The sequence below is a fragment of the Sebastes fasciatus genome, chromosome 17, assembly GCF_043250625.1.
Source record: "Sebastes fasciatus isolate fSebFas1 chromosome 17, fSebFas1.pri, whole genome shotgun sequence".
In the NCBI taxonomy this organism is placed as follows: Eukaryota; Metazoa; Chordata; class Actinopteri; order Perciformes; family Sebastidae; genus Sebastes; species Sebastes fasciatus.
This window is the reverse complement of record NC_133811.1, coordinates 25,593,845-25,614,274: the sequence shown is the minus strand read 5'-3', so window position 1 is coordinate 25,614,274 and position 20,430 is coordinate 25,593,845. Positions and strand designations below refer to the sequence as shown.

The following is a 20,430-nucleotide window of genomic DNA, read 5'->3' as shown; positions in this document are numbered from 1 at the left end:
AGAGGCAGAAAAGTTGAGGTTTCAAATATAGTATCTACAGATACAGAAGGTCTCTCACTTCCTCAATCTCTAACTGCAGCACGGCTGAACAACCCGCTGACATTCAGCGTGTTAACACTTTCTTAAATGTCACGTAAACTGGTTTTCCTAATCGGGATAATAAGGGAGAAGGGAAACCTTAATTTCTCCTGGAGAACGCTCTAAACTCAGACTAAAACTGTAGCAGTTTGAAGTTGAGATGAAATAAAAATGCCATATTGTGCACCTATTTAACAACATGCAATTTTCTTTGACCAAAAAACTATGTTTGGCGTTCACGTGGTTAAGTTGTGAGAACACCGCTGCTAAGCAACGGCAATATTAATGTTACTGTCTCATGTAGAAGCCACAGAGGCTAACAATTTAGAAAGTTGATAACATAATGCAGGAAATGCATAATGACAGAGGAAAAAGATGAGTAATGTGTGTAATAAATGAACACGGTGATTGTGCTGCATGGTTGTGGATTTACACTAATGATCATCCTCTCCTGCAGGTCTACTCGGTGCCTCCCTGCAGGACCAACCCCGCCCTCCAGGAGGGAAACTACGACTTCCCGCAACCTCTCAAACACAAGCAGGAAGGCATCTACGACGTGCCGCCGCCCGCCCTCACCAAACCCTCAAAGAGCCCCCAGTCGCATTATGACTTCCCCCCCACTATGGAGCCTCCTGCCCATCACCAACACCTAAATACCAACGGCAATGAAGGCATTTACGACGTACCTCCGCCCGCCCTTCATTCGGGGGCGGGGTCTCAGAGGGACGTGTCTCAGAGGGACATGTCTCAGAATGACGTGTACGACATCCCCCGGGGCATGCTGCCCCCCCAGCACCGAGCCTCGCCCGCCGACAGAGACGGAAGCAAAGGTATCTACGACATCCCCGCTCAGGATGCTCGCGCGGTGGCGGACGTGACGGACGGCGTGAACCGCCTGTCGTTCTCCAGCACCGGCAGCACGCGCAGCAGCATGTCCACTTCCTCGTCCTCCACGGGCTCCAGCTCCGAGGGCCGCCTCGCTCTGGATGTGGACGCCGCCGTGCAGAGGTTGTGCCGCCTGCAGCAGGCCGTGGAGGCCTCAGTCGGGGCTATACAGTCGATGGCGGCTTCCCCTCACTGGAGGACTTTTCCCTTCATGGAGCGCCACGCTAACGACGTCCGCACGGTGCTGGACAGGGTCCGGGCTGCTCTGGGGGACTTTGTCGTGTTTGGTAGAGGGGCCGCGGCGAACGCCACGGCTCTGTCAGACTCCAGCCTGCACAGTAAGCTGAGACGGCAGCTGGGGCGTCTGGAGGACTCGCAGCAGATCCTCCTGCAGAGCTACCAGGTCCTGGAGAACTGCAGCTGGGCCCTGAACGCCCTCGCGTCCTCCGGGAAGCAGCACAACAAGAGCGACGACCTGGATCGCTTCGTCATGGTTTCCAGGACTGTTCCCGACGACGCCAAGCAGCTGGCCTCCACGATAGGCAGCACCGCCGAGTTGCTGTTCAGGCGGACGCACATGGACGGGTCTTTCTCCATCGGGAGCACTCCCGATGAGAACATGATCCACCCGATGACCTCACCCTCCTCCGACAACGACAACTACGGAGGCCCGACCAAGCCCTTCCCCGTGCCCTCCAGCCAAGACAAAGAAAACATGAACAGCGAGAAGTGTGTGAAAAGCTGGATGGAGGACTACGACTACGTACATCTGCAGGTAAATCCTCAGAATGAGAACAGAAGATTTTGTGTAGCGAATATCTTCAATCCTTCTGGTTTTCTAAATTTCATTCCTGCATTAGCTCTCTGACTAAACGTCAGGCGCTATGCGTGGCAACCAATGATCTCTGCCGTTACAACCGCGTGGTGTATGAAATATCCCTAATCACAGCTTGATTTGTTGACACTTAGCAATACTGTTTCACGTTCTTTAACATTGCGAGATAGGACATTTGTGCTGCATTCATGTGGTGTCGGAATAATCAGAAATACGAGTTCCCGACTGGTAAAATTCACATGAATGCCCCCTTAAGTCGGAACAACAATATTTACAACTGATTCTGCAGCACTTTCACCATTTAAATAAATAATTTGCTAGTGTTTCTAATTTCTTTCTACAGGAAAGTAGGCATTGAATCATGTGTTCAGGGATGCATGAAGCTGGGGGGTGGGAGGAGAACAATATGAAGCGATGAAGGTCGGGGTAGCATAGAAGTACGGGCAAGAACTTCAGTCTACTTTCACCCCTGTGTACGGTGTATGAAAGGTCAAAGCCAGGCTGTGTGAGTACCTCTGAATGCCGCCGTCTGACCAACTCTTCTTCCTCCGCAGGGCAAAGAAGACTTTGAGCGTCAGCAGAAGGAGCTGTTGGATAAAGAAAACATTATCAAGCAGAGTCAAGTCCAGCTGGGCCAGGAGCAGGTGAGGCTCTCTCTTACTATCAAATCATACATATTTATATGTATACATACCATCAGACACACACAGCTGTTGACCTTTAGGGTCTCGGGGGTGCAGAGACTTTGTGAGACAAACATTTGGAGCCATTATGCTGCCAGATGGCACCTCATAGCCTTGTGATCAACCTTTTTAAGTCATATTACTTTTCAAAATATGCTCCTGTTTTGACTGTTGGAAGTAAGGCTGCGCTGCAACCAACAATTATTATCATTTCTGATTAATCTGCGGCTCATTTTGTCAATTAATTAGTGTATGAAATGCCAAAAAGTAGTTGAAAAACACCCATCACAACCTCCCAGAGCCCGACGTGATGTCTCTAAATTGCTTGTTTTTATTTGACCAAGAGTCCAAAAACCAATAAATATTTCATTTACCATCGTATATGATTAAAACAAGCAGCATTATAGAAACTTGAACCAGCAGATATTTGGCATTTTTGCTTGAAAAATGACTGAAATGAAAATCTATTATCAAAATAGTTGATCAATCGACTAACAGTTGCAGCCCTAGTTGGAGGCAGATTTATATTTTTGTGCATAAGTACATTAACTAAATCAGAATCAGAATCAGAATCAGAAAGGTGTTTATTGCCAGGTGTAAGAGGTATACACTAGGAATTTTCTTTGGCTTTGTTGGTGCAAGACAAACAGTATAATAACAAAGAAATAGATAAAACATTAGAATAAAATAAGAATAAAATGTACAATTTACAAAATAAGCTATAAAAACAAACATGATATAAGTTACTTATAAGTACTTTAAGTACAATTTTGAGGTACTTGTATTTGAGTATTTCCATGTTATGCTACTTAATACTTTTACTACTACATTTTGGAGGCAAATATTGCACTTTTTACCGGTCATTGTTGTGAAACAAACCCCGACAGGGGGCCGCATCACCGTGAACAATGACCCGCTAGCTGTACATTATCCTGCTTATTACACGGCTACTTACTTAAAAAATCTATAATTTGACACAAAAACGGTCCGCCAGAGTCTGACATCAGAACTGCGTCCATAGCAACGGTCTGTTATACATAGCAACGGTCTGCTATAAAGAAATAACAGACCGTAGAAGGCCATGATTGACCAATCAGAATCGATTATTGATGCATCAATGCATCAATAATTATAATACAATAATAGAAAATACATTATTCTGAAATGGGCTATTCTGCATAATGGGTACTCTATAGTATTTATATACTGTGTATTGCTACTTTAACTTAAGTAGAAGATCCGCGTACTTCTTCCACTGCTGTACACGTTAACAAGCAAGGTGGGAGAATAACGTGAATCCTGTCGCCCCTCACAGATCAACCAGTTCAAGAAGCTGGAGCAGGATGTGATCAAACCGGTGGAGAACGACGTGACGCAGTGGATCTCGCACCAACACTCGGGCGTGACCTCGGTCCCCCCCTCGGACTCTTCCTCCGCCCCGTCCCCCTCCACCCCCGTGTGCGCTCGGGACCGCCAGCTGCTCGGCTTCTACTCGGAGCAGTGCGAGCAGCACTTCGTGACGCTCCTCAGCGCCGTGGACGCCTTCTTCAGCTGCGTCAGCGCCGGGCAGCCTCCACGCATCTTCGTGGCGCACAGCAAGTTCGTCATCCTCAGCGCCCACAAACTGGTCTTCATCGGAGACACCCTGTCCCGGCAGGCCTCGGTTCCTGACGTGGCCAACAGGGTGATGAACTCCAGCAACGTGCTGTGTGACTTGTTAAAGACGGTGGTGGCGGCCACTAAAACGGCCGCCCTGAACTACCCCAACACAGCGGCCATCCAGGAGATGGTGGACAGAGTCACCGACCTCTCGCATCACTCGCAGCAGTTCAAAGAACAGTTGCTGCAACTGGCCAACTTGTGATTTTCAACCAGTCGACAGACTCTGTGTACATTAATCTAGCATAAATATATATTTACAGTACATATATATATAAATATATATATATTGCTCTTCATCTTTAAGTTCTGGATGTTGTAAATAGTCTCCGTTCTGTACATATTTGCTCTATTTTTGTGTAGATTGTTTTATATTATGGTATGAATATCTATGTAGATGCAGTATTGGTGTCTCTGTAGGGTTATGTAGACGTTTTTCATAACATTCCTGTCGCATATTATGAAGCACCTTATTATGAGATGTCCTGTGTTTTTTTAATTTTTGCCTGTAGAGTGTCGTAGATGTGTCTTACTGCTGGCTGTGACAGTAAATCTCCTTGTAAATCATGTTAATGTCGATATACAGCATGTGTGTGTGAGTGCGTGCGTGTGTGTGTGGAGGTCTCCACAAAGTAAAGGATTGTTCTTAACCATGTGACTGCGTCCTTTAATTTCTCTGACACAACAGATTTGTTATAGTTAAAGAGACATTCCCAAGAGAGACGAAAACGTACGATAAAGTCAGATTATTGTGAGTTTTACTTGGCTTGGATGTTCAGTCAGGAGGTCTTTTATAATTTAAGCAAATTGGGGTTTTCAATACTGATATTTTTGGACTAAAGCCGCAAGGAAATACCCATTAATTAATTTAAAAAGAATATTGACCATTTTAATGCTACAATTAATCTTCCCTCACATAAATGTGTTAATATCAGGGTGAACACTGTTTAAAAGTCACCATATTGGCTGTTATGGGACACGGAAATTCAAAATAGTTTAATGCTTACAAGCTTTTTTGCCAGAGCCGAATGAAGACAATGACATGCAGCTGAAAGCTCTGGGAAAACACATATTTATACTTGAGAAAGAAAGTGGAAATGGTAGTTTGACTAAATTAATATATAACTCAAGGTCTACTTACTTGCTTTTTTTGCAGAGCTTTCAACTGTATCCCATGATCTTCATCAGTGGATGGGGTTTGCTCAGTTGCCACGTCCAGCTAAAGCAACAAAAAAAGAAATAGTTAGCAACTACTGTCAAATCAAGTATGAACTTTCACACTGAAATATAAATCTTGTATGTAGTTTTTCTGGAGCTTTCAATCATGGTCTTCATCAACAGACAACGTTTGCTCCGTTTTCATGTCACGTTCTGTTGGAAAAAAGCTAGCAAGTGGACCTTGAGTTGAGATCTTTTTTGTCAAACTACTATTTTCAAGGTAAAGAATGACGTTAACACGTAAATGTAAAGATTGTATGTATAGTTTTTCTGGGGCTTTCAACTGCATGTCATGGTCTTCATCAGCGTGAGTTGTCATGTCAGCCTCTGGTAGCTAACATGTGGACCATGAGTTAGGATTTTTTTTTTTTGTCAGACTACTATTTTTAAACTCCCATTAGCTGATGAAAACCGCAATTTGCGGTTGAAAGCACCGGGAAAACTAAACATACAAGCTTTATATGTGAGCGTGATGTCATTCTTTGAAATAGTTTAACAACAAAAATAAAAACTACTCTTTTACTAAACTTAATGAATTTCTCACACATGAGTATTGCGACCAATTCTCAAAAACACTGTATTGAATTTTAATTAACCTCTTAAAAATCCGTCGGCTGACCCGGCCACTATACTAGGAAACTAAAAAACCTGATGAATCCATCGGTACCAACCATGTCATACTAGCTTGCAGCGAAGGAAACTAAATAACGCTCTAAACGTACGGTAAACTTTGGCAAGGAAAAACTGGCATGGCCATTTTCAAAGGGGTCCCTTGACCTCTGACCTCAAGATATGTGAATGTAAATGGGTTCTATGGGTACCCACGAGTCTCCCCTTTACAGACATGCCCACTTTATGATAATCACATGCAGTTTGGAGCAAAAGCCGTGCAGTTATTTTGCATACAGTATTCTAAAATGGTGTGTTTGAATATTTCTGCATACTGGGGTCCCTAAACTGTCCTGGAATTACATAAATTGGGTATCACTGTAAAGCTGAGACTCTTGTGGATCCAATGAGTCCAGTTGTATTTGTGTGTTATGATGTTAGTCCCCATAGAAGCCATTTCACATCGTGACTTTTTTGCTCAGATTTTATGGTGGTGTGTCTTTATACTGACAGTTTTCCTAAAATTAGATTAGACAAAAATTGCAATATATTGCCTTTGCTTACAGTATCGCGATATATTGAATTGTTACCCCCTATATAAATATCATATCGCCAGATTCTTGCCAATACACAGCCCTATTGAGCAGTAAAGACTGTTGTTTTTTTAGGCTCTAACAAGCTAACAAGTAGACCTTGAGTTAGTTCTTTAAGTTTGGGTGATGGCAACATTTCAGTGGTAAGAATTTTACATGAAGAGTTAATTTATCCAAAGCATGACTCAGCAGGAAATACATGTGCAAATAAAATACCATTCACGGTTTTAATCTTTTTATGCAACTGTGGTAGCCCAGCTTCTTGTCAAACTCAATCACATCCCCGGTGGAGGCCTGCGGGATGTTTTTGATTTCAGATCTGATCTGAGTTGTACCCTCTGATGTTAAGAAGAGGCTCCGTTAAAGATGGCTGCTGGATAAAGTGCCTCTGCCAAATAATTCTTCACTTTGCTTGCAGAACATTCGATATGACACATTGAGAATAATGAGGGGCAAGTAAAGGACGAGAAGCTGCTGCATATGTTCTCTGGACCGTGAGAAACATGCTTTTTCAGAGTGACCGGATCAGCTGCAACACATTTTCTCTGGTTCAGTGTAGTGAATTGATGAAATGTACAGAAACAGGCTGTTGTGAGCATAAAGTTGGAGGCTCGGGCGTGTACAACTGTCTGTAGGATGCAACTAAAAGCAGCCTTTGTGTTCACCTGCCTCTCTTTCCTTACATGACATATAGTCTGAAGCTGCTTTATAGATAGACCGGTGTGTGAAGAAGAGACTCGAGCTCCCGATCACAGAATCTCATTAGAAATCCTTTCGACGATCCTCACCGACTGGCACTTACAAGCAATCCTGCTGTTTTTTATTATTCACCGCATCCCACTCTGAGCTCTCCAGGGAGATGAGAAAGAAGGGAATTTGCAATGACTTTTAAAAAAAGGGTTCCCATTTAACACAGACTGCAGACAGACGCGGTAAATCAGGAGATGTCAGGTTCGGTTTACGAGTCTGGTTTAGACGTATTCTCTGCTCCGCAAAGACAGCACAAACTACAGGAGCGGTGACATTGAGAAAAAGGGTTTAAAAGTGGCTTTTTCATGACATTTAAGGCCAATTATTTTATCACATAGAGCCGACATTACACCTAACAAGACTGAAAGTCGACAACCAGACTAGCAGTTTAGGCACAGTGGTACTTTGAGCTAATGCTAAGGCCAGCCGTTTACTTGATATAGCTAGCTCACTTTGTTTAGCTTGCTATTTTTTGCCTTTGTAGGGCAGTAATAACGGCATCTGAGCAGTAGTGAAAGTACATTTACTCAAGTAACGCTACAGTACTTAACTACGACTTACTGCTTGTACTTTACTTGAGTATTTCCATGTTATGCTACTTTATATTTTACTCCACTAGGCTACATTTAAAGGGACTGTTTGTAACTTTTTAAGTGTATAAATCTACCGGGTCGGGATCCCATGCGCGCTCGCGTTTGGCCGTAGTGTCTCCTCTGCCTGCTCGCCTTCCATCACACAATGCGCGCGTTCTCGCTGCCTCGCTCCACCTCTAGACATGCATGCACGCTCACTCCACACTGCAGAAGAGTTAGTTTAGTGGACGTTTGTGCAGAAATAACTGCTGCAGCTCCTCCAGACCAACAGAGGTTTTCCGTGTCTTGTGAAGTGACGGGGCTTCGCAGCGAGAAACGTTATCGTCTCCGACCGGGTGCCGGTGTCTCACTGCGGTCGTAGTCGGAGACGATAACGTTTCGGGGCTGAAGCAGGAAAAGCCAACACTAGGATCAGCAGTGATTCATGGAGAGACCTTCGTCTGGTCAGCTAACATTACTGCCAAGCAGCTGAACTATAGAGTGATATTGTGGTTTTAGCTGACGTGTGTCGCCTCACTGTTTTGAGCGATGCTCGTTCATGTCTATGTAGAGCGAGCAAACGCGAGCTCGACGCTGACTTTCGTTGAGTTAATGGCCACAGGTGTCACTGTTAACAAGCATTTCTGAAAGTTACAAATAGTCCATTTAAGAGGCAAATACTACTTTTTAGCCGACTACACTACATTTATTTGACAGCTTTAGTAACTAGTTTAGATTATTAATAAAAAAAAGATATCAATAATATATCAACCAATGGATTAAACTACCCTGCAGTATACCTAATTAAAATTAGCTCCACCTTAACCAGCTGCAACAAGTGATGAACACATTTAACCAATAATCCAGTAATATATATATACACACATTCTGTATAATGAGTGCTTTTACTTTTGGTAGCCTCCTTTCAGTATATTTCTACTTTTGTACTTTTACTTGAGTAAGATTTTGAATGCAGGACTTTTACTTGTATTTTTAAGTAAGTATTGCTACTTTCACTTAATGTACTAAGTAACAGACCTGAATACTTCTCCCACCGATCCCACTAATCTCAGGACATATTGTGGCTCTGAGCAAGTGAGAAAAAATAGCTTCTGGCTGATAAATGCTTGAGACCTGGGGATGGATTTGTGAATCAATGAGTTATTTTAGTCCTGGCAGCTCTAACACATCCACTCCGGGGCCAGAACACACAGTCCTGGGCTTCTGTGTGTGTGTTTTGTCACCAGGGGCAGCGCGCCAAGCACCTCATAAATTGCTGTCTTTGGTTTACCACAATTGCACGACTACGCAAGGTACGGCACAGACAGAGAGCTGAAGCTGCATTTTTACTGAATTCCCTGGAGCTGTTGTCTCCACGCTCCCCGATGAGATACCGTCTCGTCGGGTTGAGAAACAGCTAACAGGTGTTGGTACTGCTGAGATGGGAAATTTAGCAGTGATACGCAAGAGCAGCAGCAATCTCAAAGTCAGCTGCTCACCTGTCTGTTGAGTGAACAAAGGTCATCAGAGAGCTAATGTGTAATACCTGCAGCCAACAACAGGAGTGGAGAGCTGAGCTTTGCTGGATCTATATAGAGGAGAGAGTTAGAGGAGCGATGGAGAGTCTATGTCATTTCCTTGGTTTACCACAATCATTTCCTGTAAAGTATTTGCAGGCTCTGAAATTACAGCTTCGTAGCTCAGCAGGGCTTCGTTTTTTGTTTTTTTTCCCTGAAAACGCTGCTCCAGCTGCAGGCGGGAACACACTCTGAGGGAGAGGTGGCATCATTACTATGAATTAAACGACCAGTGAAGGTTCGCCTCAAAGTCAATTTACTGTAAGGGTGGGTTCTTAATTTTCTGCACGTGTTTCCATAGTCGATGATGGATGCAGGACGTTGTGGACGAGTGGATGCTCGACATTTGAGTCATACCGCAGTGAAATGTATCAATTACTGCACTTTAAATAATGAAGATGCATTTCTTTTTTTGCATGTAATTAGATGTGTGTTCTTCCAGTACTTAAGTAGCAAAACCACCAAGTAAAAGTCCTGCAATCTCCATCAAAAAAGGTGAAGGCGTCTGAATAATTCCTGAACTGGCTGTATATTAGTTGATATACTGCTGGGTAGCTTGTGACTTTCCCACGCCGGGGATTATTTGTAATATATTTGTTGGTTAGATTTTGTATTGTTAATCTCAATCTGGAAAATTATCAATACAGATTGGAGTAAAAAGTTCAATATTTGCAGCTGAAATGTAGTGGAGTTGAAGTATAAAGTAGCAGAACATGGAAATATACTAAGTAAAGTATAATAACCTCAAATTATACTCAAGTACACCCACTGAGCAAAGACACGTCCAAAAGACATCAATTTAACGTCTCTGTCAACCATCCAAAAGACGTCCTCTGAGGAGCCAGAATGAAAGTTTTTGCAAAGTCTTTTTTAAATGTTTTTTTAACGTACAATTATTGATGTCAACCTGAGTTGCACGTCCAAAGATGTCCAAAAGGGGTCGTAGTCAGACGTCTAGATATTGAACCCATTTTGCACGTCAGCAGACGTACAAAAGTGGGTCTTGACTGACGGACGTTATACAGACATGATCTGAACGTCGTCCTGACGTCACATTTGCTGGGCAGTTACCTGAGTAAAAGACAATCATCAGGAGGCACACGCATCCCCAACCACCCGCCAGTAACTAAACAATCAGGGAGGTTGTCCTCAATGTAGATTATCAATAATCCTACACTCAGATGATGACGTTATCGCAGTCCATCCTTTGCAGTGATACTCAATTTAAAGACTGTTTATGGACCCCAGTATGCAGAAATATTCAAATACACCATTTTTAGTAAAGGCGAAAATAATACATTTATATTACATTCCAAAAACTGCATGGTTTTTGCTCCAAACTGCATGTGATTATCATAAAGTGGGCATGTCTGTAAAGGGGAGACTCGTGGGTACCCATAGAATCCATTTTCATTCACATATCTGGAGGTCAGAGGTCAAGGGACCCCTTTGAAAATGGCCATGACAGTTTTTCCTCAGCAAAATTTAGCCTAACTTTGGAGACCTTCTTAGCCTCCTTCCTGACAAGCTAGTATGACATGGTTGGTGCCAATAGATTCAGATTTAGATTTTCTAGTTTCATATGATATCTGCAGCTTCACTCTAGCTCTATAACTGAACCTGCTACAGCCTCTGAAAGACAGTAAAGTCGGTCGGGCTTTCCCGTGATCCCACCAGTCTCAGAGGGTTAATACTACATCACTTTATTTGTTGATTACATTTAGTTTTTAAAGGTCCCATATTATAAAAAAGTGAGATTTTCATGTTTTTTTATTATAAAACAGGCTTAAGTCCTATAGAAATACTGTGAAAGTATCAAAACGCTCAATCCACAGGGAAATACACACAGCCCGTATTCAGAAACTCTGCATTTGAAACAAGCTGTCAGGATTTCTGTCCATTTGTGATGTCACAAATCTACAATATTTAGACCATTTTCACAGTTTTAAACGTAAACATTCTAAATGTGTCCCAGTTTATTCCTGTTGCAGTGTATGTGAATGTCATCAGCTGACAGGAAGTACACATGGACCCAAGCTGTTGCCTAGCAACGCAATTCTGTTGCAATTTTGTCGCAATTTTGACGCAATTCCGTCGAAATGCGCTAAAACGGAGCGTTTCAGACATAGGGGTAAATACAGGTATATTCAGGCTGACAGTATGAGGAAAATAAAGTTGTTTTTTTTAACATTACAGCATGTAAACATGTTCTAGTAGAAACACAAAATACAAGTATGAACCTGAAAATGAGCACGATGTGGGACCTTTAATAATCTAAATCTGCAAAGTAGTTACAGCTGTCGGATAAATATAGTGCAGTAAAAAGTACAATATTTCCGTCTGAATTGTAGTGGAGGAGAAGTATAAAGTAGCAGAAAATGCAAACACTGCAGTACAGAACATCAAAATTGTTAGTTACATATTTAGCTACTTCCCACCGCCGTGTTCTTGCTGCTTTTTTTGGTTCTTTAACAGCGAATATAAAGTTCTAACTGCAGAAAGAGGATAAGTTTGTTGTTGCAGTCGTGAGTGAAATGATAATTTGAGGTTCCAAAGAGCTGACTGACACAGGAAAGGGTCTAAAGAAACCACAAGCTCTGGGGGAAATTCAATCCATCTGAACTTTGTGTCCGTATGGATAAAGTGACTGAATGTAATCCTTCAGGCCTCACTGTGCTGCATGTTTGCAGTCGCAACCATCGCATCCTCACGTTGCATTAAATACGAACACTTTAGAATAAGCTAATGACCCTTGGGGCTGAAATGGATTAAGCCTTGTCAAAGACTAAAATGGTCTTTTACAGCTAGACAGACTCAAATTACATTATAAATACAGTAGATTAATTCACTGCATTGCCTTCTGGGGGAGTAATTTATGGTAGCAATCACAAAGAGTACAGAGACAAGTTAGAGGAGTCACGGCTTTTAGGATTTTATTTAGTTTTAGCATCCGTTTCTGTCGATGAAATCCTCTGAAAAACAAAACAGCTGACCTGTTGGTTCCAATATTAAAGACACTTCATTAACCCTTCACTGGGTAAATAAAACTATTGACAATGATTCATTTCAATTGATTACATTGTGCTGTTTCGTTTTCACATCTAATGGTCATTAATGTTTTGAACAGATGAAAATATGTGTGATTGATTTACATTTTTAATAAATATTTGTTGCCTGTTGGGCTGCAGTTTGCCATGTTATGATTTGAGCATATTCTTTTATGCTAAATGTGCTGAACCCTTGAGGGTTTCTGGACAACATTGTCATTATTTTGTGTTGTTAATTGATTTCCAATTATAAAATATATACATACATTTACATATTTTTCCACTCCCATGTTGATAAGAGTGTTAATATTTTGAACAGATGAAATAATTTACATTTTTAGTAAATATTTGGTATGAAAAGATAATGTTGTAATGCTAATTTTTCCTTTGCACACATCCCATGAAGGTTGATACGAAGTATGAAGTCATTATTCAGTCCCATTTCATCTCTGAGTCGCTCCGTGGAGAAAGTAGAGTGACGGACAACAGTTCTATCCAAAATAGACATCTATTATACATTTATTCATATATATTACACTACGTTTGTGAACATAAGGCTTTGGTAAACCCATTTCAAATACCAAAAACAATTGATCCACATAAGTAAAGGTGTGTTTTCACAAGGGATTTGAAGAATTTCAAAAATCGGATTTCAATTTTTCAGCTTTGGGGCCATATTATGTGTTTACACATTGTTCTAGGACAGATGACAGCCACATGAGACAGAGAGCTGAGAGTGTTCTGCACATTTTGGTATGAAACACATGGGTATCATGTGATATGCAAGAACCGTAAAAGGTGATTTTAAAAAAGTAGTGTAGAAATGCCCTTAGACCTCAAAGGGTTAAAAGGTCAAAACAGTTTTATTTCAGACTAATTTTAAGTTAAAATGCATATTCAAAACAAAAATAGATCCAGGTGTAAGGATTTTATTCTTTATATCCACATGTATTCATACTCACATATACTGAATAGACTACAGAGCAGTGATATAAAACATGTACCATCTTGCTCTTGTTAAGTGTTTTCCTTTAAGCTGTGATAGTGGGGTTTGTTAGGATGCTGTTTTTTATCAGTGCGATACTGCCACCTTGTGTTTAATACTGTTAACTGCTATGAGATTACACCAAGCTGGCAGACTTTGGGAGTGCTTTAACTTGCAAGATAGGCAATTCAGGATGACACAAATCCACCTTTTATCTGTCTGTACCATAGACTTAGACCAAAAACTAGAGTACTACAATAAAGTGTGGAGCTGCTCCACAGACAATGAAGATGTTCTAGATGACACTGAGAGCACTCAGGGGGATGTTCTCAGTATATGGGAACATTTTCTGTTTCACAACTGACAACACTACGATAGAATAAAGCTCATTTGGGTTTAAAAAAAGAAAACAAACCACTCATCATGGAGCATCTATGGAGCAGCTCCAGACTTTATACTTGATGACATCACAAGTTTGAGACTTTCTTCTCTGGTTTCTGGTTTTTGTATTACAAGTTTTCTCAAATATTGTGTTTAAATATGCAAAATGAGGCATTATCTAATGCTGACTTTTGATGAATTTAGGAGAAATCTACAGATGCAAATAGACAAAGTACATCCAAAATACACCTTGATGTGTATTTTGGATGTTTTCTCTTCACTAGTCTGAAAGATATGGAGCCCCTTAAGGGGCCCAGCGAGAATTGTTTTGAGGACTTATTTTGCATTCCCTCGTTTTGTGTTCTCTCTCAATAAATATTGCTTTTCCTTGCAATATTTGTGCAGCAATTAAACACTGTGGTTAAAGAAGGAACGTCAGTAGACCTCAATGATGTAACGCAAAACATATTGCGAGGGAATGCAAAAGAAGTCTTCAAAAAAAATCTTGCTGTGTCCCTTAAGGGGCTCCGTAGAAAGAAGACATGTTTTTGCCTGGGGTGTCATGTGCAAAAATATCTAAAATCCTGTTTTCACTTTGGCATTGTGGGCGTTGTTGAGTGTAGATTGACGAGTAAAAAAAAAGAATACAATTTTAGAATAATGCTGCAACATTACGAACTTTGAAAAATGGGTCTGAATACTTTCTGAATGTGCCGTACAATGAGGCAATTTATGAAGTATTTTTCTATTACATAGGGAATTTATAGCGGATATCAAAAGTATCTAAGTAGTAAAAGTACTCTGAACCATCAATCCCATTTCCAAACAAACAGACAAACAGACAGACAGACAGACAGGTCATCGCTCTTTATATTTACGGCATTATTTATTTGAAGCTGCTGCTCCACTGAAGAAGAAAAGAAATCACTGCTGATAAAAAGGTGCAAGAGTTACACTAGTTTTACCTGGAGGGAGAATACCACATAAATATTGATTATGCCAGCTATGATTTGCCCTGTAAATGGAAACCAAGCTACTGTCGGCGGTACAAAAAGAGGAGGCCGTGTGACAAACAGCGGATGCCATCTAGACAGGCACTGGTGCAGACCGAAGCAGGCACAGGGAACGGGAGAGGGTTCAGCATGAAGCCTTGTTTCATTGCTCCTACAGATGAGCAAATCATGAACGCAAACATTTCCTTGAAACTATCTCCTGACTCTTCAAGTAGAAATCTATTTAAAAAAAAAAAAAAGGAGAAGTTGCAAGAAAAAGGTCACATTTCACACAACTTGGAATGAAGTTATTTGTCATCTTCATCTTTGAGGCTTTGGGCGTTATATCTACTGGGTGAGACAGTTTCCAACTCGTGGATGGTTGTCCATAATACGCAGAGTATACTGTGCAAGAAACAACAACACGACAGCGTAAAACATTCCTTTCATTGCACTTTGTTAAAAGAAAAGAAAATTGTCAGTTGTACATATCAGTTTATCTTCAGTTGTTCTTGTTGAAATGACGCAGACGAGCTCACTTTTAACATTTATCTTCCTACTTTGTTCAGAGCAGGACTTCATTCTGTTAAAAACACGAGATTAAAAGATGTACGTTAAAGAGAACTAACACGTCTCTTTGTGTGACGGAGTATCTTTATACTCCGGGTGTGTGGCAGGAAGCAGCGTGGCCGCTCGTGAAAGCTGGCCGTCACTATTGCAATGAGTGGAGCCCCAGACTGGCTGCTCAGGTACATAATTAAACATATGAACAGGTGACACACAGAAATGGACAGTAATGGCTTTTCCCTTTGAACCCAGGAGATCTGCCTGGTCAGTTTAAAGTGTCTTGGTGAAGAGGAGGGCTGACTACTGAGTGTCCACAAGCTTCTTGTGTAGTGTAGAGCGCAGGGGTCGGTGGGGAACACCTCTGATTGTCACACGTGACGTTTGTAGAGGGCTGACGAGCGGTCACGGTGAGGAGAGATGGGGTCATGATGAGGAGATGCACGGTGGCTGTCTGGATGATCTATGAGGTGCTTTCTGGAGAGGTGACTCTTTGGCGTGCGGTCCTGGGCCGATTTCGCGTCGGGGCGTTCGCCGCGCGTTCGCTCTTGGTTTCGGACGGCTGCGGTTCGGCCTGCGGGGTGCTGGCGTCCCCGACAAGTTCACGCAGGAACTTGAACTTGGACAGGAAGAGCTGCCAGACTACATACCAACCTGAGGGGCAAAGAAGGGAAAATAGACATTTACAGGCACAATAAAGGCACTCTTAAAACCACAGGTGTCCCTCATGTAGTAACATTACATTACCAACACAAAACAATGACAGGTATTGTCCAGAAACCCTCACAGGTACTGCATTTAGTATAAAACAATATGCTCAAATCAACTGCAGCCCAACAGGCAACAACAGCTGTCAGTGTGTCAGTGTGCTGACTTGACTATGACTTGCCCCAAACTGCATGTGATTATCATAAAGTGGGTATGACTGTAAAGGGGAGACTCGTGGGTACCCATAGAACCCATTTTCATTCACATATCTTGAGGTCAGAGGTCAAGGGACCTTTGAAAATGGCCATGCTAGTTTTTCATCGCCAAAGTTTAGTGTAAGTTTGGAGCGTTTATTTAACCTCCTCATATGATGCCAGTATCTTCACTCTAGCTTTAAAACTGAGCCCGCTACAACCTAAAAAATCGCAAGTTGCGTTAATGTGTTAAAGAAATTAGTGGCGCTTCACTGTGTTGAGCGATGCTCGTTCATGTCTATGTAGAGCGAGCACAAGCACGAGCAACAGGACGCTGACTTTCGTTGACTTAACGGCCACAGATGTCGCTGTTAACAAGCATTTCTGATTCTTACAAACAGTCCCTTTAAGTTGTACGTTTTTCAAAGAAACAAAAAACAGCTATTAAGCTCTGGAACTGGTAACAGTAATAAGAGGCACAAACTGGGCCCTCCCCCCAACATTTCATATTCCCCATCTTTCCCTGCTCCTCCACCGACACCTGATTATGTGGATCAGGTGTTTTCCAGCACAGTGTTGCAGGCAGAGTAGAGGAGGGAACAGATGGAAAACAGAGAGAGTGCTGGAGGCGGTAGAGGAGCAGCCATGGTTATATTCTTGACTTCAGACTCCTCCTCTGTGCAGGATAAAAATAGAAACTCCTCACTGACATCGAAACTTTGCCGGTTACAGACATTCAATACACCGTATGACAGGTCAACTTTTAAAGGAATAGTTGGACATTTAAGGGGGGAAACTGTTATTCTGAACGCAGAGTCGCTATCTTGAATGAAAGAAAATAAAATGTTTTATTTACTTTGAATGTAAAGTTATTTTGCACTAACCATATAATGGTTGTCCGTGTTTGCAATTAGGTACATTCGTGGAATGTAATTTGCAATGTGCAATACTCTTGGCACTTTATTCTATGTATTCCTATATTCTTTTATCTCGTCTTGTTTTTATTGCAAATATTTGTATTCTTGTACTTTTATTGATCTTGCACCTCCCCATATGCCACCTACTGTGTTCCCTCTGTCATTGAGGATTGTGCAGTATGAATGGGTAAATGTCTCAGTGGACTGCAGAAACTAAAATTGCAGGACAGATAATAATGCACACAGTGCACTTTCATAGACTAAGCTACCGGAGTTAACCTGCACTATATTTTTAACAGTCTCTTCTGCACTATATTCACTTTTTTAATAGTCCTGTATCACAGCTGTTACCCTGCACTATATTTAGTTTTAACAGTTTTTCTTCATCTCCTTGTATTTTTATATCTGGTATATTTTTTTGTACTTTGCACTACTAACTTTTTTAACTGCCTTTTTACTAACATGTTTTGCACTATGGAGCTGTGATGCTGGAAACTTGAATTTCCCTCGGGACCAATAAAGTTACTAATTATCTATCTATCTATCTGTCTGTCTGTCTGTCTGTCTGTCTGTCTGTCTGTCTGTCTGTCTGTCTGTCTGTCTAACTGTCTGTCTGTCTGTCTGTCTGTCTGTCTGTCTGTCTGTCTGTCTGTCTGTCTGTCTGTCTGTCTGTCTGTCTGTCTGTCTGTCTGTCTGTCTGTCTGTCTGTCTGTCTATCTAACTAACTGTCTGTCTGTCTGTCTGTCTGTCTGTCTGTCTGTCTGTCTGTCTGTCTGTCTGTCTGTCTGTCTGTCTGTCTGTCTCTCTATCTGTCTGTCTGTCTGTCTGTCTATCTAACTAACTATCTATCTGTCTGTCTATCTGTCTGTCTATCTCAGAATCAGAAAGGTGTTTATTGCCAGGTGTAAGAGGTATACACTAGGAATTTTCTTTGGTTTTTGTTGGTGCAAGTCAGACAGTATAATAAAATATAAATATATCTATCTATCTAACTAACTAACTATATATCTGTCTGTCTGTCAGTCTATCTGTCTAACTAACTATCTGTCTATCTAGCTATCTAACTATCTATCTATCTATCTGTCTATCTATCTACTGTATCTATCTATTTACTTACCTACCTACCTACCTACCTACCTGTCTGTCTGTCTGTCTGTCTGTCTGTCTGTCTGTCTGTCTATCTATCTATCTATCTATCTGTCTGTCTGTCTGTCTGTCTGTCTGTCTGTCTGTCTGTCTGTCTATCTACCTACCTACCTACCTATCTATCTATCTATCTATCTATCTATCTATCTATCTATCTATCTGTCAGTCTATCTGTCTATCTATCTACTGTATCTATCTATCTACTTACCTATCTATCTACTTACCTATCTACCTACCTACCTACCTACCTATCTATCTATCTATCTATCTATCTATCTATCTATCTATCTATCTATCTATCTATCTATCTATCTGTCAGTCTATCTGTCTATCTATCTACTGTATCTATCTATCTACTTACCTATCTATCTACTTACCTATCTACCTATCTATCTACCTACCTATCTATCTATCTATCTATCTATCTGTCTATCTATCTACTGTATCTATCTATCTACTTACCTACCTACCTACCTACCTACCTACCTATCTATCTATCTATCTATCTATCTATCTATCTATCTATCTATCTATCTATCTGTCAGTCTATCTGTCTATCTATCTATCTACTGTATCTATCTATCTACTTACCTATCTATCTACTTACCTATCTACCTACCTACCTACCTACCTACCTACCTATCTATCTATCTGTCTATCTGTCTATCTATCTACTGTATCTATCTATCTACTTACCTACCTACCTACCTACCTACCTACCTACCTATCTATCTATCTATCTATCTATCTATCTATCTGTCTATCTATCTACTGTATCTATCTATCTACTTACCTACCTACCTACCTACCTACCTACCTACCTACCTACCTATCTATCTATCTATCTATCTGTCAGTCTATCTGTCTATCTATCTATCTATCTACTGTATCTATCTATCTACTTACCTACCTACCTACCTACCTACCTACCTACCTACCTACCTATCTATCTACCTATCTGTCAGTCTATCTGTCTATCTATCTATCTATCTACTGTATCTATCTATCTACCTACCTACCTACCTACCTATCTATCTATCTATCTATCTATCTATCTATCTATCTATCTGTCAGTCTATCTGTCTATCTATCTATCTATCTACTGTATCTATCTATCTACTTACCTATCTACCTACCTACCTATCTACCTACCTATCTATAGGAGTTCAGCCACTTTATCACCTGTTGTAGCCTCTTTATTTGCTGGCAATGTTGTGCCACAAAATCCTCCCCCAATCTCATGACAACAGTAACATCAGTTAAACCAGTTACAGAATTAGCTTATTATGTGTCAGTAATTAAGGTTATTTGTCTTTAAACTCACCAAACAGCATGAAGACCAGAGCACAGACCAGTGTGGCCACAATGACCAGCAGAGTGAGACCCACACTCTGCCACATCTTATAGCTGGACAGCTGGTGAGCTGACTGCTGCAGGGGACAACAACACAGCTAGCTGCTAGCTGCTAGCTGCTTAACAAACGGTAGTCTGGTAGTTTAACAGACTAACTGTAACATTAACTCTAGCTAACGTTAGCTGGTCACAGCGAGGTGTAGTCCTTCTTCTGTCTGCTACATCACTGCAACGTGTATTATCTGATAGTTATCACAGACAGAGACAGAGAGACAGAGAGACAGAGCAGCAGCAGCAGAGCAGCAGAGCAGCTACAGTAAACTGGGTTAACAACAATAATCAGCGTCATGACACAGACTCTCACTGCGCATGCGCAAGGTGTGCATTGACTTCTGGGTAATGAAGTTTATTTAAGATAAAATAAGATATTCTTGTATTAGTCCCCACAGTGGGGGCATTTACAATGTACAGCAGCAAAGGGGATAGTAAAATAAGTAAAAACAAAAGTTACGATACAACACAGTAAACAAAAGTAGATAGACAAATAAAATATGGACAATTTAAATAGAAGGAAATATAAAAATAGGAACAATATATAGTGGAAAATTGATATTGCACGAATTACATTTCCCTGAAAGTATTGAATTGAAGTAGTACATTATTATTATTATTATTATTATTATT

The 20,430-nt window shown here is 41.1% G+C and overlaps 2 protein-coding genes across 3 annotated transcripts in view; one reads left to right on the top strand and one right to left on the bottom strand.

Moving 5' to 3' along the window:
* Positions 1 to 4,795, top strand: part of nedd9 (neural precursor cell expressed, developmentally down-regulated 9) — a 40,001-nt gene extending 35,206 nt beyond the window's left edge. For both annotated transcript variants that reach the window (XM_074612595.1, XM_074612594.1), the window contains exons 5-7: positions 536 to 1,738; positions 2,353 to 2,442; positions 3,797 to 4,795. In XM_074612595.1, the coding sequence (XP_074468696.1) occupies positions 536 to 1,738; positions 2,353 to 2,442; positions 3,797 to 4,345 (1,842 nt within the window). In that variant the 3' untranslated portion in view covers positions 4,346 to 4,795. The remainder of the gene's footprint in view (positions 1 to 535; positions 1,739 to 2,352; positions 2,443 to 3,796) is intronic.
* A 9,938-nt stretch (positions 4,796 to 14,733) lies between these two features.
* Positions 14,734 to 20,106, bottom strand: smim13 (small integral membrane protein 13). The gene is made up of 2 exons (XM_074613651.1): positions 19,718 to 20,106; positions 14,734 to 16,082 (listed from the first exon to the last, which is right to left on the bottom strand). The coding sequence occupies exons 1-2, from the start codon at positions 19,791 to 19,793 to the stop codon at positions 15,892 to 15,894; spliced, it is 267 nt and encodes an 88-aa protein (XP_074469752.1). The 5' UTR covers positions 19,794 to 20,106; the 3' UTR covers positions 14,734 to 15,891.
* Positions 20,107 to 20,430: the final 324 nt, after the last annotated feature.

What these genes read in the sequence shown, in the direction of transcription:
- smim13 (XM_074613651.1), bottom strand. Translation starts at nt 19,793, where the DNA reads ATGTGGCAGAGTGTGGGTCTCACTCTGCTGGTCATTGTGGCCACACTG. An exon ending in TCTGGTCTTCATGCTGTTTG is followed by an intron (nt 16,083 to 19,717) that starts GTGAGTTTAAAG and finishes TTTGCCCCTCAG; the next exon opens with GTTGGTATGTAGTCTGGCAG.